Source organism: Zonotrichia leucophrys, chromosome 8 (assembly GCF_028769735.1).
Source record: "Zonotrichia leucophrys gambelii isolate GWCS_2022_RI chromosome 8, RI_Zleu_2.0, whole genome shotgun sequence".
NCBI lineage: Eukaryota > Metazoa > Chordata > Aves > Passeriformes > Passerellidae > Zonotrichia > Zonotrichia leucophrys.
In genome coordinates this window covers 14,274,245-14,291,729 of record NC_088178.1, presented here as the reverse complement: position 1 = coordinate 14,291,729, position 17,485 = coordinate 14,274,245, and the positions used below count along the sequence as shown (strand labels likewise).

At 37.5% G+C, this 17,485-nt stretch overlaps 1 protein-coding gene across 1 annotated transcript in view; it reads right to left on the bottom strand.

The window, feature by feature from the left end:
- EVI5 (ecotropic viral integration site 5) overlaps positions 1–17,485 on the bottom strand; it is a 93,867-nt gene that overhangs the window by 46,635 nt on the left and 29,747 nt on the right. The window contains 9 exon segments of the mRNA XM_064719826.1: positions 1,820–1,880; positions 3,270–3,367; positions 3,473–3,562; positions 4,572–4,715; positions 5,476–5,601; positions 6,279–6,353; positions 7,315–7,539; positions 10,535–10,724; positions 14,732–14,961. Of these exon segments, the coding sequence (XP_064575896.1) occupies positions 1,820–1,880; positions 3,270–3,367; positions 3,473–3,562; positions 4,572–4,715; positions 5,476–5,601; positions 6,279–6,353; positions 7,315–7,539; positions 10,535–10,724; positions 14,732–14,961 (1,239 nt within the window).

The following is a 17,485-nucleotide window of genomic DNA, read 5'->3' as shown; positions in this document are numbered from 1 at the left end:
TTACAAAAACAACTTCTGACCTTAACATCCTTTCATATTATGCACTAGCTCAAAATATGAGTTTAAACAGCTTGGTACAGCAACAACAATAACACATCTCATGTTATGTGAAAGCTTTTATGTTGCATTTGCTGAAAGCTGTATGTCTGCAGGGGAACCATGGGGCTTAACCCACACCAGACTGGACAGCCTCCCCTTCATAAAGAGGGTCAAAGTCTTCATGGTTAAGAGACATGACAGTGCACTCCCTGCAGCAGCACAGCCTAATGAGGCAGCTACAAGGTTTCCTTCATAAGAATTTATATTAATCTATAAATCTATAGTATGGCTATACTGAGAATTACCTCAAACGTCCCAGAAGCCAGCAAGAATTGTACTGAACCCTATATTTTACAAGTGCACTTCCTTTAATTTTGGCAGTAAAATTTTAGCAGTCAGCATTCAGACAGAAAAGATCTATACCCCTCAGAAGAGGGCATTAGATATCAGTTCAGCATATGCTTTACTCTGCCAGGCTAAAAGGCAAACTCAAAATACAGTTCTATCTCCCCTAAAATAGTCTCTTCTGCTAAGAAGCTCTGCTAAGTCAGAAATTATTTACATATGTCCCAAAGTAGGGCCTAGAAACAGGTAGCTCTGCGTTGTTTAGTTGGGGTTTTTTGCAAAAAATTTTGGTTGCTTTTTCTTGGGGTGGGCTTCAAGCTTTTTGTTTTGGGAAGAGTTTTTGCTTTCTCCTTTTTTGGGGGGGAATGTTGGCAAGAAGCAAGAAAGGATTTGAAAAGAGTTAATATACTAGAATCTAAAGTTACAGTTGTCTTTCACATGGTTTTACTCTGTTCTGCAGAGAGCTGTCATTTGAGCCCTGCAAATCTGATTTCAGCTGCTGTTACAGCAGGTATTCCTGCTGCTAACTGCCTCACTGCCTGGCGCAATAACAAACTGCCTGAAAAGGCTCCTAATACCTTTGTGCTCCCAGGTGCATCTCACAGTCATTTTTCTGAAGAACTGATGCCTCAAAAACTGACATTGAAAGGCAAACTGACAAGCAGTGGACAGGAAGAAGGAAGGCTGTACCTAACGCCCTCACCAAACTTGTATATCATACACTTGCACAGCATTTCTCCCACTGTCTTTAATCATAGAACTGGCTAAAACCACAAGGAAGAAAATCCAGATCAAACAACATGCTGTGAAAAAAAAAGTGAAATAGGAAAAAAAGGCATCAAAAGCCTATTTATGTCACAAAAGCAAAAAGATGCAGTGACTAGGTACATACAGGAAGTAGGTCAGTTAGTAAAAAGGGAAAAATAAACTCCACTGGCAGCTTGGCTTTTCCCCCCCAGTTTGTATTAACTGCAAAAGCTCCAAAAGAAAAAGTGACCGCAGAGAGAAGATGCCACAATTTGGGTCCAATGCATAAGAAAAATCAAGATCTTAAAATCAAAGACAAATCAGTCAAGTGGACTCCATGAAGCCTATCTTAACATGTGTCATACAAACCTCCTGTGTGCAGCACCTACATCTAAACCAGCGTATTTGGAACCCCTGACAAATGAGGGCATCTATTATTAAGCTTCTGTGAGCAGGAAATACTTAAAAAATAAGTACAGAAAGTCCCCATAGATTTTCTTTTTTTAATGTCCACCAGAATCTCAATAATTTCACTGGAAGTGTCCTTGGGGAACAGACATCCCAAATATAAATGCTGAAAAAATTTGGGGGTCTTGATTATGTCCTGCTACACCCAGAGATCAAACATGCAATCCCCCCATCTAGGAATTAAACTTATTCATAAATGAATTTGTTGAGGGCTCCTTACTTTAATTTCAACTTGTTCTTCCATTTCTTTTGTCTTTATTGTAGTGTACTCCTTTTCTAGCCTAAGAATTAGAAATAGTAAATTATGATCAGAAACACTGTGGATAATTTACTTGTTGGTGTAATACCTAACAAATAACAGTAGAACAGAGATACAGATTATTGATATTTCCTCTCAAATGCACTCCTGTAAATGCTTAGACTGGACCTTAAATTTAACACAGTAGATATGATTTCAGTAGATATGAACACACTGAACCAGCATTCTGAAGTGCAGGAGCTTGCCTGGATACATTACAGTGGCAGCAATTTGAAGCTACTCTGCAATAACCCCTTTACGCAATACAGTCATCAATTCAACAGATTCAGCCAAAAGAAATCAGAGCTTGGAAAGCCTGAAAGACAAAGATGTAAAGAAATCTGAGAAAAATACCTTAAAGATAAACCAATTTTAGCCTTTCCCCAGCAAACCAAATGAAAAAGGCAGCAAGAAAAACCCACAAGCTGAGATAACAACGCCTCTACAGAAAGCAGATCAGGAAGTTCAGACTTGGAGTGGTGGATTTTCAACTGCATACACATGGACTGATTTGCAAAGAAAATATTTTTCCTGAAAGCTTTGTTGTTACTCCTTTTTTAGAGAAGACTGCTCATTCTACTGATCATAGGCTGCTGACAGAAAAATAAAAAAGATTGACAAACTCAGTTTGGAAGACCCTGGACACAGCCAGCAGTGCAACAATGAACACAGGATACTTCACAACCAGTGAGTGACCCAACAAACTCAACCCTGGCAAGCCACACTATCTGCAGCTTGCTAATCAAAACAGAATTTACCAAAGGCAGAAGAGACATGCATATAACTTTAACAACAACAAGGAGCAGTATTCTCAAGATTTCAAACCCCACATTAAAGTTATTTTACTGTTGTCAATGTTACCACAAAGTTTTATCAATTTATACTTTCAAAAGCACTAATTTTGATTATAAATGCACTCTTTAGCAACATGATTATTTGTCCAGTTCCTGAGAACTAAAATCTTCAGAATTTAGGCCAGATCACAAAAGTTTCCTCTCCTTTACCCTGAACAAAACAAAAACAATCTCCCCTCCCACCAGAGGAGAAAATCACCCCCTATCCAGCCTTCCTATTCAGTTCCTTTTTACAGAAGTGCTGTAATTCCCCATAACTCACAGTTTTCTTCAAATGCTTTTCTAGTTATTTTTGTAAATGAGCTATAGCTTTATCATATTTAAGAAAAATAGCAAATACTACTTTAGAATCATTTTTTTCAGACAGAACTGCAGTTTTAACTGCTTATATAGTATAAAACCCCCTAAAAATGTAAAGATGGAAAATTCAAAATGAAACGCTGAATAGCAATTCTTAAGGGTAAACAAACAGTAACTCAGCAACAGTATAATGTATGTTCTCAAAATGTAATACCTACTTTTTCATCTTTTTTGCATTGTATTTGACTTGGTAAGATGCTTGGATTAATTTGTCTGGACCACTGTCAAACTGATGTGGAATGACCTTTTGAAAGTGCTAAAAGCAATCAGAGCACAAGATTACATATAATTAACAGCTGCAAGGAAATACACACACTGCACATTTCAGATATCTCTTAAAACTATTATAATCATAGCTTACCTGTAACATTCCTTCCATGTCAAGTTGCAGTAATTCTGCCTGGTTCATCTGAAGTAATGCTAAACCTACTCTAAATACTATCTCTAAACCCTGAAAAGAGAAGTCAAAAAATATTCAACAATTATTCATGCCATTGTCAACAGCACAGAGCTTTTCTACTACTAACCTTGGAAATCTCACCCAACTAAGCACAAGTAAAAGGGCTACTGAAAAAATCTCTCACCAAATTGCTTCTGCGTTTCTTTTTTTATTCCAAGGACAAGCAAGCTGGCTATTTGTCCTGATGCCAGACATCTCCCTCAGCGAACTTAGTGATGAGGCAAAATCTCAAGTGACAGGAATTCTCTAGGTCAGCCCTATCTACCATTTTAAGTATATCTAGTAGAAACATCCCCAGTACTCGTGACAAAAGCTATTTTAATTTCAGACACAGTACAATGCAGTTAAACTACTGGGGAAAAAAAAGGAAAGTCTCACTATATACCCCATCTTGGACTTTCCTGGGGACAAGGTGAAAGGATCCACCTTTGACTTACTGCTTTCTCAAAGCTGACTGCAGGGCAAGCATAAACTATGATTTGTTATTAGTTACAATTGTGCAAAGCTCTAATCCTAAACACAGCATAGGTGTCCTTGTGATAACGACACTGATTTCTTTCCCTAAATTTCTTTGGCACCTAATATCATGTGAACAATAAAAAGAACTAACACTCCCCCTTCTTGGCTTGCATATCCACCATGAACTCCAGCTTTGGCCTGAAAGCAGCATTAGTTTCCACTGCAAACTCACCATAATACTGAGGAATGGATATCCCTGCTGCATGCAATGCTAATGCACTGCATCCAGAAAAAACATATTTGGGACCACTTTAACTTAGAGCACAAAGCTACACACAATACCAACATTCAGTGACTTGGCTACTCCTCCTGGACAAACTGCACACACAGACACCTTCCCTTAAAATAATCTGATCAGCATAAGAAATAAAAAGCAAGACTATGAGATTTGTCCATCATGATGGGATTTATACCACTACCTAAATAACTGCTTTCAACAGCTACTCTTGAAATATAACATATGGCTACATTTAGTAGTTACCTCAGACATAAAGATATCAAATATTCTCGTTGCAATTGGTAGTGGAAAAGTTGTAAGGAATATAGTTAAAAACCATGACGATGCATACATAGAAGTGTGAAAACTTTGAGACTGAAAGTGCACATAAAGCTCTGGAAGATGTTCCTGGAAAAGAAGAGGAATAAAATACACAAGTATGTTAAGCTTTTGCTTGTAGTTTTAGTGCAGATGTGCTTTTGACAAATTTGGAATACAAGACAGTAATTGATACTTAGTACACAGAGGAGCTGTCTGTACTAGAACAGGACTAGCAAAGACATGACTCATCATTATCAAGAACCATGCATGCCTACCCTGCAAAGCAGATAACAAAAACACTTCCTGATCCTAAGGGGAAGTCAAGCTTGTAAATCCCTGAGTAATAACTAGAATGGGCTACTAAAAAGAGCTGAAAGCTCTAAGGCTATGTGATATCTCACCCTTGACCACTATGTTAGAAACCAGGTCACCAAACAGAAACCTCTTTTTCTCCATCAGCCTCACCAGGAAGAACCTGCATTCCAAATCTGAAAACAATTTCAATCCTAGATAAGAGGGTATCTCCCAGTCTTCATCTTTTAAGATACTATAACTTGACTATGAAGACTTTGATTTTCAGAGTCTTCAATCCAAACAGAATTAAACATCCATCTGCTTAAACTGCAGCAATACAAATCCTCATGCTTCAGTGTTTAAAGCCAGTCACTGCCTGCCAAAGGTTAAAAAAAATTGCTCAGAGCCACATGCATTTACTTGTGAAGTTCTGAAACTAGCTATTGTCAAGAGTGCAGCCTGTTAGCCAACAGACATGCCTGCTCTTGAGCTGTAACTCCCAAGTTCCTTATTAAGAGCTACTGAAGAGCAAGTTTGATAATTTTGTATGTACCTGTATCATGCATTCAAACTGGTACATACAAAGGCCCAGTTCAGCCATGCTTGGTTTAAAGAGTTCTCGTAGTCTGTAATCTTGCATTAATTTAACAAACACACAGAATGCCTCTTCTTCTGGCATCTATATCAAAAACAAAAAAGCATAGTAAAAACTCTGGACAAACATAATGATATATCAGAGTAAATGCCTGGGAGGATTTAGGGTTGGGGTTTTGTGTCTGTGTGCATGTGCACATAGCAGAGCTTTTTTCTTGGTTGTTGGTTTGTTTGTTTTGAGGTTTTTGTTTTGTTTAAGGGATTTACAGCCAATTATTCCAATTAACTTTTGTATATATTAAATTCTAGCAAATAATTTCTCAACTGAAATGGAGGTCTGTAAGTTTCTTACTATATAGCATACTTTGTCATAAACCAAAAACCAATAATACAAAGGAACCTTTAAGATAATCAAGTCAACTGTGTAGTTTCATTTGAACTCTGAGGAGATTCCATGTAATAGAAGAGAAATAACAAGTTAATTTATTTTTGAAATATTACTCACCAAAATAGCTTGCAAGCTTGCAATCTTACCTTAGCTCTGAAAAACAAATACATTCTCCCACTCCAATACAAGTATCTTGGCAAATAGAATGACACAAAGTAAATAATTTTATTTCCAGACTAAACAGCTACCCTTGACAGTTCCAATGTAACAAAATTATGAAGGAAAAGCATTGCAAGAATTCCCAATAAACCACCACAATATATTATGCATTCTAGCATGGATTTAAAAGGTTCACATATTTTTAAATATTTTACCTGCATAAGCAGTAATCCAACTATAAAAGCGCTTCCTTGACAGTATCCAACCTCACGATCCACCAAAGAGTAAGCCTGGAAAATAAAGTTAAAACTATCAGCAATTTAAACCTCATTATCAATAAAAAGTAATCATGGTTTATCCTGCTATCTTGTTAATAACTTATTCTTCCTCTCCCCAAATCCAACAAGGGCAGACATCCTATCCAGAAATTTTAGTCAGACATTCTAGTTTCCACCTGCTGCCACAAACTCTGCTCTCTGAGCACATACATACAAAGCTAAACTAAGGCATACCTATCAAAAATACAGGCAGTTTTCAACTGCAGGAATTTGGTAAAAGATAAGAGAGACCACTGGCATACAAATCTCACAAAGTACTACTTTTATAGGATACAGACTAGACAATGAAACAAGTTGTCTTCAGAAAAAATATGTGCTGCTGTTTTATTTACAGGTGGATGAAATGTGGTGATCTCCATTCAGGTGGCATCTTTGTTTTAGAGTTATGGAAACTACTATGGTTTGGAAATCTGCCAACTTCTCCATTGAAACCATGTTCTATGGAAAAGTCTGACCTTCAAAGTTTAACCTCTAGTGAAGAGTAAGTGATGCAAACAATGCTACATTGGCATTTCCATTTTATGTTTGGGCACTGGAACAACTGCACATTAGCTTGTGCCTGCCATGTACACTTCAGAAATACCTGCACACTGAATACTAGCTCTGATTGCCAATGTTCTTGTCTCGGGCAACGCTGTTCACTTTAATTTATGGCACACTTCATTCCATTGCACAATCAGCAGTCAGCATGTGGCTTTGTTTTAATGCCACCTTGGTTTTACCTTGTGAGATATAAAAAAACTTACAGGAATGCCATCGAAACTAAAATGGGATTTGTTGAACTATCCCAATGTCTATGGTTTAAAAAAAACTCATAACACATGAAACTGGTGCAAGTTCTCTATATACAAGGCAATCCAAGCTGGTGCATGCTCTTGCTAATACATTCTCAAGGGCTGAAACACCAACTCACCTTCATTACGTTGAACAAGACCTCCTGTCCAAGGCTATCTTTTTCTTTGAAAAAATCATGCTCAGGGTATGTTCTAGCAATGTCCCTTCTTATTAATTTTTCACAAGGAGATGTCATTTTTAAAAGCTCTGAATACTGATCCTTAATTGGCATGCTTTGAGCACTGCATAAAAGTTGCCAAACAATTGCTCTGAAGTGATGAGGTATCCCTTTTCGAACCAGCTCCTAAGGCACAAAAAGACAATTAATATTTCCTGAAAATATTACAAAAAATAAACCTAGAGAAAAAACAGCTTGAAATCAAACTCCTCACAATTTCAAAAAAAACTTTACATCATGGCAAAAACTCCTTATACAGTTTATAACGTCAAATTTAGTAGGATTATTAAGTTCACAAAAGTAAGCAGTCTCTGAATCATTTTTAGTGGCTAAATTAGCTACTGAAAATAGTTCCTTATCCATGGCAAACTATGTGGAAAACAGAATATTCAAATAATTTTATACAAGAACTTCCATTAAACAGAACTTAATACAATGATGTCTATATTTCATGAAAGATTACTGAAGATAACACCTTTAATAATATTTGCAGTCATTGAGACCTAAGAAATCATGACTAAACATTACGTCCAAGATAGGCAAATGACAAAAAGTAGAACTAACCATAGCACAGTCAACTGCAACAAAAAATTTGCACAGTACAGCTATCATTTAGCAAACTTGACAACTTATGTCCAATTTCTCTAGTGTGCCAGGATTTCCAAGTTATCTTTTAAGAAAGCATTTAAATGCAGTTTCAGACACTGCACCAAGAAAACATTAAGTTTACACCTACTGAATTAACTAAATTTACTTTAGCTTTTGAAGAAAAATTCTGCTAGGTATTATACAATTCAAACATGCCCAGATGAGTACAGCTAAGAACCTATTACTTGTCCTTTAAGAAATCACAAGGACAAGAAGTCTTGCTGCTTGATCTGAAAACTGAAAAAGAAGCATTGCTCAGGAATTTAACAGACTCTTGGTGGTATGCTCTGCAACTAGAATCAGTCTGACCTAGAAAATTGTCTCTTCAAGACTATTTCCTTTTTTTACCTTAATAACTTTTTTTACTTTAAGAATTCTTATCAAGTATTCAGTCTCCTAAAGGCTAATTTCTTTCATTATTTATTCTGAAGCTAGAGTAACCTCCAATTCTGCAAAGCTTCCTCTTCTTCCTGTTTGTTTCACATTTTTCTCCTACTTCTCCAACATTACAATTAATTCATGCAACACTGATAACTTTCAAAGAGACTCTTCCTTTCAAGTTTTGTTTTTCTTAAGCTCAAACTCTGCTGCAGGAGTTTTGCATCACTGATCTCCATTTGTGAATATCCCTAAGCTCTCAATCCATCCTTCTTCAGAACCACCATAGTAATGCCACTCCAACTATTTCTCCTGTCTACAACATAACACCAAGGTGTTTTTCCTAAAAGAATGCCAATCCAAGACAAGAACCCTAACACATCAGCTTTACACAACTGTATCTACCTATCCTTTGCCAACAACACAACTGTACTGTACATCAGCCATCTAAAGCCTCAAAAGCACTAATAAAGCAAGAAACTTCTGGCTAATGCCTCGTTAATGTACCTCCTTGACAGAATAATAGGGTTAACCCTTCCAACTTTCCTGAAAGGAACAGCAGGAAACACATCTACTGGCCATGCCATGTGAACTGAACAGCAGGACTCGAGTCATCCTTCAGAAGTGCTCCATAAACAAGAAACAAGTTCTGAAGTGAACTGAGAGATGTAAAGGATGGAACACATCATCTTTGGAGGAAGGTATAGACACTTATGCCTAAAACATAAAAACTTACCAGATTTCTAATAACCAAAGACCAGGTTTTACAGCCAGGACAAAAAGATACCTATGCTGCTACCTATTTACTTATTGGCACAATCAGGGAATAGATGTGGATGTTCTGATATTCCATCATAAATACAGACTCACAGTTAAGGTTGACTTCCAACAAAAAAATACTGAGCATTATTTAACAGCAAATGAAACCATGGCTAGTTTTCACTATATTAGTCAGTAATGTAATTACATATTCCCTGAAAGTTAGTCAAATACTCCTCAAATTGTACTTGGGCAGCTGTAAAAACAAGTGACACTTGTGACACTTGAAAATGTTCAAACAAATTCTAACTGACCAGATCTTATTACCACCTCACTTTTACTTTCTCTTGCCAGATTCCTGTGGCCTTCTTTTCATGGCCTTTTGGAACACCTCTCCAGAAACTGCTTTCCCTATGCAAGCAGGAAATCTTTAGTTCATTTTCTTCCCTTGTTTCCTCTCTCAAATCATGTTCTCTTCACAACTGCTCCATACAAAAGATACTTTACTTTAGCCCATTGTTCTGCCTTCCCACAACCTATTCATAGACACACATTTCAAACTGTTCAAAAGACCCTGACACATTTGTATTCTGCACATAAAACTGCAGACTACAGCCAATAAAGAACCAAAGCAGAACAGACTTGCCTGCTAACAAAAAAATCCCACGCTGTTCTGCTTGCTGCCACTGAAACATGGATATGTTCAAATGCACTAAATGCTTTTTGGTTTGAATTTAAAGTGTAATTGAACCCCACTTCTGTACATGACCACAACTAACCCAGACTGGACACACTGGACAAAGTTCATCCAATCCATCCAGAATTTAGAAACTGTGTGTTCTTCTGCCTAAGGTCATCTCTGGGGTCAACATACTTGGCAAGCACAAAATCTAAACTCGTTGTAGCCTTGGAGAAGATTTATCAGCTCCCCTATTAAAAATGCTTTAAAGAGAGCTGCTCAGTATCTGGCAGCATAGCATACACATACGGAATCAGAGCATCGAGCTATGAGATGCCCTTCTGCTGATCTTCAGTAATTCCATTTTTGGAAACATGAAGCTAATCATCCCTGCATTCATGGAAATCTCTCATCAGAGGTAAACTGAAAGCTTTAGTATTCAAGATACAGTACATGCATCTGGTTTTCAGCAGGAGACATTTGCTGGGTGACAGCACATAGGAAGGTTACAAAGGAAGCACCAAGGCTTAGGGATGGAAAGACTCAACTGGAAGTTTGTATTGCATATTAATTTTAAAAGAATAAGCCCATCACAAATATAAAACAGTATCACTTATATCACATTAAAAATAAATCCACAAACCAGTTTCCAACTACCTTAACTTGCTTTTCTTTCTTTTTCCGTACATCTTCCCATTCATTCACAATCCGCCCCCACAGGATCCACGAGTCTTCTTCAAGATGGCTGAGATTGCTAGAAGCTGATGAACTAGATACAAGGGAAGATCCACTATTTCTTCTTGACCCATTTACTGATCGTAACGATTTGCTATCTGTTTCCAAGAGTCTGCAAAGAAAGCACACAAAAACCAAATTCAAGTTCTTCTAATCAAAGGATGGCACTATTAATTGTTTCCAAATTCAAGTTCTTCTAATCAAAGGATGGCACTATTAATTGTTTTCTTGACAAAGAATGCACCCAGAGGTTCAGTGAAACAGTTTCACCAGCATTCATTTGGACTAAATGTGAAAAGAACCATTCAATGTTACCCCTTTCTCTTGAGATCTCAAGTAAATCTGCAGATAGAACAGTTCACACTGCAGCATTTTAAGAAACAGATAAAAATGTCACCCACAGCTGTCATGCATCAGACTGACAAAGAAAACCTAAGGAAGTTAAATATCCTCAATAATAACATCAAATGTCACAGAACTTAAAAATAGTCATTTAAAAGACAAAAAATTACCCTCCTATAAGTCTACCTGATTACACTTGTTGAAAATTGACAGTATAAATAAAAACAGAACAATTAAAACCTCTGAAGCAATTTTAAAACAACTGATCCTTGCTGACAACTGTTCACAAATCAACACAGTGTTTTATAAAGGCACGGGAGAAATCCCAGACCTGCAGCCCAAGGACGAGGCAACACAAGCGACTAGTGGAGTTAATAAATGTGCCATTGAAGTGAGGAGCTCAAACGTGAGACCCTGTGGGGCTGCCCAGCAGCAAAGTACAAACAAAGGTGTGTCAAGTGCCAAACAAGTTCCTGAGGAGACCTCCCTGTGAGCTGCTTGCTGTGGCCATGGGCTTGGCAAGAAGGCAACGCTTTGTTTATCCTCCAGTAATATCGAGCCCCACAAGCAGGGGAAATTTTTTGGACCATGTGTTAGTTAAGAGCAAGAACTCAGAAGAACTTGGAAGTGTGTCACTATACCATGAGTTTCATTTGTGTTTCATTTGTGCTTTAACTTCTAAGAATTCCAAAATCAGAGCCATGTGGCTTAATAATTTTTCAAAAATTAGTACAAAAGTTAATCCTCCAGCATTTCAGCAAGGTCAGGTTATGTTTTAGATATTTAAAAAATTGTTTTAGATATTTAACAAATTGTAAGGATATTGTATCTAAGATAGTACAGAAATCTCAGAAATACCTAATATTTAATAATACAGAAATACCTACAATATTTAAGCTCTCTGCTACAGTGAAATTATTTATACTAGCTTTCCATGTTCTCAGCTTTCACCTACTGGTGTTTATGAAAGCAAGGGAAAAAGTAATTTAACTCATTAAGATATATAGCACAGTTTCTGCAGCAGTATTTTGTTTGGAAAAGAGTTAAATGGTAAAAAAAAAAAAGGAAAACCTTTTCAAGACAAATTTTCATTTGAGATTTTATTTTAAAAAATCAAATAATTTTCCATTTATTAATGGAATGCATAAAATCTATTTTTAAAGAAAATACTTTAAAAATCCCCTTCAAATGTTTAGAAACCTGGTCTATACTGATCCATAATGAAAAATTAGTTTGAAATTATCTCAATCCAAGACAATGACTCAAAACCAAATTCAAAGTATTCACAGAGGAAAAAGCATAGAATAAACATTAAGATTATAAAAACAAAGGTCTAATGAGACACTTCCAGTTTTCACAGGTTTCTGTAAAAGTTATACTAAGTTTCTGTAATTAGACCTTACCTGGATAAACTCATTGTCCTTAGATTTGAAAACAGGAAGTTCTGTTCACAGTAAGTCGCAAGTTCTGTGACGTTTAGTCACTCTTTTCTTTCATTTAAAACTTTATAAATGATTTACTAATGCCAAACTGTTCCACCAGGACTCTGGACTGAGCTTCCTCTTTATTCTGTGGGGACTTTCAGTATAATTACATTACAGAATGCTACAAGACATAGCTTGAAACAATTTGAGTTCTTCCCTTTTCTAACTGTTACCTAATTCATATTCTCCTTCTGACAAAAAAGCTCACAAAAAACCCAAAACCTTTACAAACATCCACAGCAGCAATTCTTCCAGCAAGAAGAATGGCTCCCTGTGAACAGAGCACAATTGTCAACAAAGTGCCACTGTGCTAAACTGCAGATGCAAACTGTTCTGAAACTACAGTGCAGCCAGCAAACAGCATCGAATTTCAGTACTAAAGGGCAGCACCTCACCAGCAAGGACACACTGGATAGGGCAGGCTCCAAACAGAATTCACACACAAGACTAGTGTGGGACTAACAACAAGGCTGGCTAAAAGGAGATAAAACCAGACAAGATTGGCTAGTTTACTTACTAAATGAAGAAAGCTGACTTGAGACAGAAAGCCCAAGCTCACATTCTGCTTTCAACAAGCCAGGCAGTCTGACTGCAGGCCTTAATGAGAAGGCTCTACATGTAAAGACATTACACTCCAACATAGATAAGCAGTCCAAAGAACAGTTTGCTTTTCAAATACAAGTTAGTTGTTCTAGTCATGAACAGACTAGAAAGCCTCAGATTAAATGCAGATTAGCTTTCTTAAAAAAGCGCTATTTAACCATTTTTCTGCTTCTTTTGATAATTTTTCATTTGCACAGCAAAAATTAAATGGAGTTCATCTTTGAAGACAAGGAAGAGTGTATGATGTGGTTCTAGAAGCTTCCTTCTATTGTCAAAATTTGGACAGATGTATCAAATTCCCTTAAAATTGTGGTGCTATCAGGCTGCAGAATGCAGACATGGGAGAAGATATGCCTGGTGACACACAGGCATTGCCTCTCCTCTCCCCAGTTACTCGCTTCCTCCACTGAAAGTTACTACCCTCAGAAGTGACTCAGCAGGGAAAAAACCAAACAAATAAACAAACCAACTAAAACAAAACCCCAAACCAAACAACCCCTCCCAACTAAGAATAATAATATTAAAAAAACAAAAAACACACACAAAAAAAACCACAACCAAAGAAAACCACACAAAAAACCTCCTCTCCCCAAACCCACCAACCAACCAAAAAAACCAAAAGCAAAAAGCCTCCAAAGAAAACCCAAACCAATCAAAAAGAGAGTACCTCAACTGCTTCAGTGCAAAGGCCAGCACTCTCATAGAAGCTGGAACAGAAGCTAGTTTGAGCTAAATTATCAAACCTCCACTACAGCTCAAGGATAGCCATCTCCAGTAGGTAACAAAGCCCTGCAGCTAACTGCCAAGTCTAAAACTCTACTTGGAGCTCAAGTTGTTAACAGCCAACCTCTCAAAAATTACTGAAACATACTTGTCAAATATAACCAGATTTTGCAAAAGGACAGATGACTTAGGAGTCCTGTCTCAAAAGTGCAAATGAGTATGGCTTCTGGAAATTCAGCATTAAGAAATTCTACAGTCCAACTTCATTTCTGAGTGATCTTGCGAATTTGCATCACTGTGCACATCAAGAGCAACTGATCCACCTGAAAGTTGCATCTTCAATTGTGCAGATAAATAGGCACATGGAAAGACTACCATGAAAACTGTTTCTATACATACAAAGGCAAGATGGACACAAAAAAACTGATCAGGAATTAACCTCTAATTAATTTAAGCTATTATGCATCAGGCACCACTAGTGTAACAGCAAGAAGGTGGCTGAACATGGTTCCATCTCTCTACATAGTAAGTTATGTAGCTGAAACAAGAACTGGATAAAAGTGGGGGAAAAAAAGAATTGAGAAAGATTTAAGATTTCAAGAAATTCATAGAAATTATAGTTATGATTTTAGAAGGTAAGAAGGTTTTACACAAGTCTCATCCCTGGGATACTTTACTTGCAATTGGATGCTTTAAAAATCATAGTATAATTTCTTACTGTTAGAGGCAGCTATAAACACTCCTGTAAAAACAGTAGAGAAAAACACCTTCTAGAGTTTTGCAAAAACATAACTTGTAAAAACACAGCACAAAAATACAAATTCTTAAACCTTCGGGCTTTCAAATTGAAGTGCAGTATCATGAAATTTTTAACTAATTCCCCTTTAACAGCCTCTATGCTACAATTGCAACAAACCAATTTTAGTCTCATTACTGTACTTCGAAAAGCAAAAAGTTTTCCATTCACCTGTTCTGCTCCTCAAGTTTAGCCAGTAATTCCAAGTCGTCGGGGCTGAGCTGTGTCGGCGAGGATGGTGAGAGGGCGGGTGTGGACAGGGTGGTGGAGGGGGATGTGGTGTGGAGGGAGGCAGATGGACTCGCCACCTGGCTGGCCATTTGACTGACGGTGTGCGACACCGTGTTCTTCACCCATGAGAGAGTGGAGCTCAGCTTGCCTGCAACCTTGTCTGTCGCCACCTGTATCGACACAAAGAACAGCATGCAAAAGTTGTCCTTTTTAAACTCCTTTTTTCCAGCAAACCTGCTGCATCCAACAAAGGAAAAAATGTACAATAGGCACAAAGCAACACCGAGATTATTTATGTCTCCAGGAGCCCAAGGCTGTCAGAAGTCACACAAGCATCACCAGCAATACAGTATAATAGAAGGAACATGCAAGTATGTTGCTAATCCACAAAGACAAACCCCGAGAAACTCCTGATGTATACTCACAGAGCTCATCTCTGCAGTACAGAAATACCACAGGATCCAGGATCAGCTCCGACTTTCCATTATAAAAATAAATAGAAATAAAAGCTTATTTTAAAACATCTCGATAAACTAAAATAATGGCACAGAAACTGTAGAAATATAGATATAGAAACAATCAACTACTTTACTGATGGACACTGAAGCAGAATATCAGTGTAACCCCCCAGGCCACCCACTGCTCACCTTCACTGAACCCTAAAGTGCCAGGACAAGGAGCAGGGCTGCCACATTTCTGATGTACACCAAGAATCCTCTAGCATTGCCAGTGTGCAGGATACAGTTACCAAGAATCTATGCCCATAAATCTACAACAGCTCAAAATCTCACAGTAAGGCATCACACTGCTGCCTCTTTTCTCTCCTCACTTTCTCTTCAGGTCACTTCCACACCAAGTGTCCTTGATCCCCAGTCCCACTGTGCCTGGACAGACCCCAGGGTTTTGGGGGAAAAGCAAGAGGTGCTGCTAGAGTCAGGAAAGCAGTGGGCCTGGGAAAGCAAAAGTTAACTGGCGCTGACCATTATCTGCTGCTACTTCTTGACCAGTGCAATGAACAAAAGAGCAGCTGTTGGAGGCATCTTCCAGTGAATCCCTCACTAGAGCTTCCCTTCAGCATCTGAAAATACGAGGCTTTGACACAAAGTAACTCAAGAGTTTAATCCCTCCCCAGCCCAACTGAGAGGAAATCCAGGTGCACCTCAAAGGAAGAGCCAGCTGCCTAGCAAATGTTAAAACTTGGCAAAACCAAGGCTGAAGAGGAACTTCTGAAGTGGTATTGCTGGTAACTATTTATTTTGAACTTTGCTGATTTCCTCAAAACACTGAATTACTCAATGCCACAAAGAATTCTGCAGTACGGCCTATAAATAATTACTAAGATACTAAAGACACTGAGCTACAGGGAAGAAAAATCTCTTCCCAAGATCCTCCAAGAGAATCTAATTAAAAGAAAATTTCAACTGAAAGAAAACACTCCATCTCATCACACTGTGCATTTATCTGAAGCACAATATATAGACTTAGCACAATATATAGACTTAGTAACTGATTGCTGAAACAGAAGCTTTTATTTGGATACAATGCTACAAAGAACTTTCCTGTCAATCAAATCCATCAGTATTTTATTTTCACTTCATATCAAAAAGAAGACCCATTGAATGCCTTCAGAAAACAAGCAGAACAACACAGGCCAAACCCAAACAAGTGGTAATCAACCTTCCCACTTACTCTCCATCAACAACATGACACCTAAGAGCTCTCCTAGAAGACTAGGAGAAATTTCCAATTTCCATATGCTTATTAGCATTCATTCTGAAAATGGTTTCAAATTTTGCTGCAAGTCTTCAGAGGCAGGGATGCAAACCACAGGCAAGGATAATAAGATACCAACATAAGCATCAGAAAGGTTCCGGTTGGTTCTTGTCACTGTTGGACAGCAAAAGTCAGGTATATAAAAAGAAGAAAAAAAGGAAAAAAAAATCTGCAACAACCCAAAACACAAAGATCCTAACACATCTTTTAAATATAATCTTGGAAAAAAATTGCTTCCAACACTAGCATTTGACACCATCTTTTATAAAAGAAAGGAATGAAAATTACTAGAGGTTTCAAAATTCAAAGTTTAATACATGCATTAATATTTCACTCAGTCTATATCCTTTATTCACTATTGCTATGAAAGGATAAATTACTGCTGTTTCACTTTGAATAAAATCACATTATAATGAAGGTAACCCATACATCTCACTTAAGACTGATTATTTTCTCAAAGGCTTTAAACTGCTTAAAATATCACAAGTAATTCCAAAAATAAATGCTGGCAGAACCAGGGCCAATCTTAACACAGTAAAATGACTGCCATACACAGCAGGCTTTAGGAGTCACAGCTCTAAGAATCTTAGGTATAAGGATTAGAAAAGCAATGATTTTGAGTAATACCCTATGTGGTGCAAACAGGAAAAAAACCCATACACCCAATTTTTATCTTTTCACAAAGTAAGGCAACTGGAAAGACTTAAGGCATAAAACAAAATTCAAGGTCAATCTGGCCTATAAATGATGAGGCTTATACTGTACAGTAAGACAACTGAAGCAGGGGTGGTGTAGGGACAGAAATCAAGAATCTTGCTAGCACTCATTTGCTAACACATCACTGGGCATTAAAATTAACTCAAAAGTGTTAAGAAGCCAATTGTGTGAAGAATATAAAAAATATACAGCCAAGAACACCAT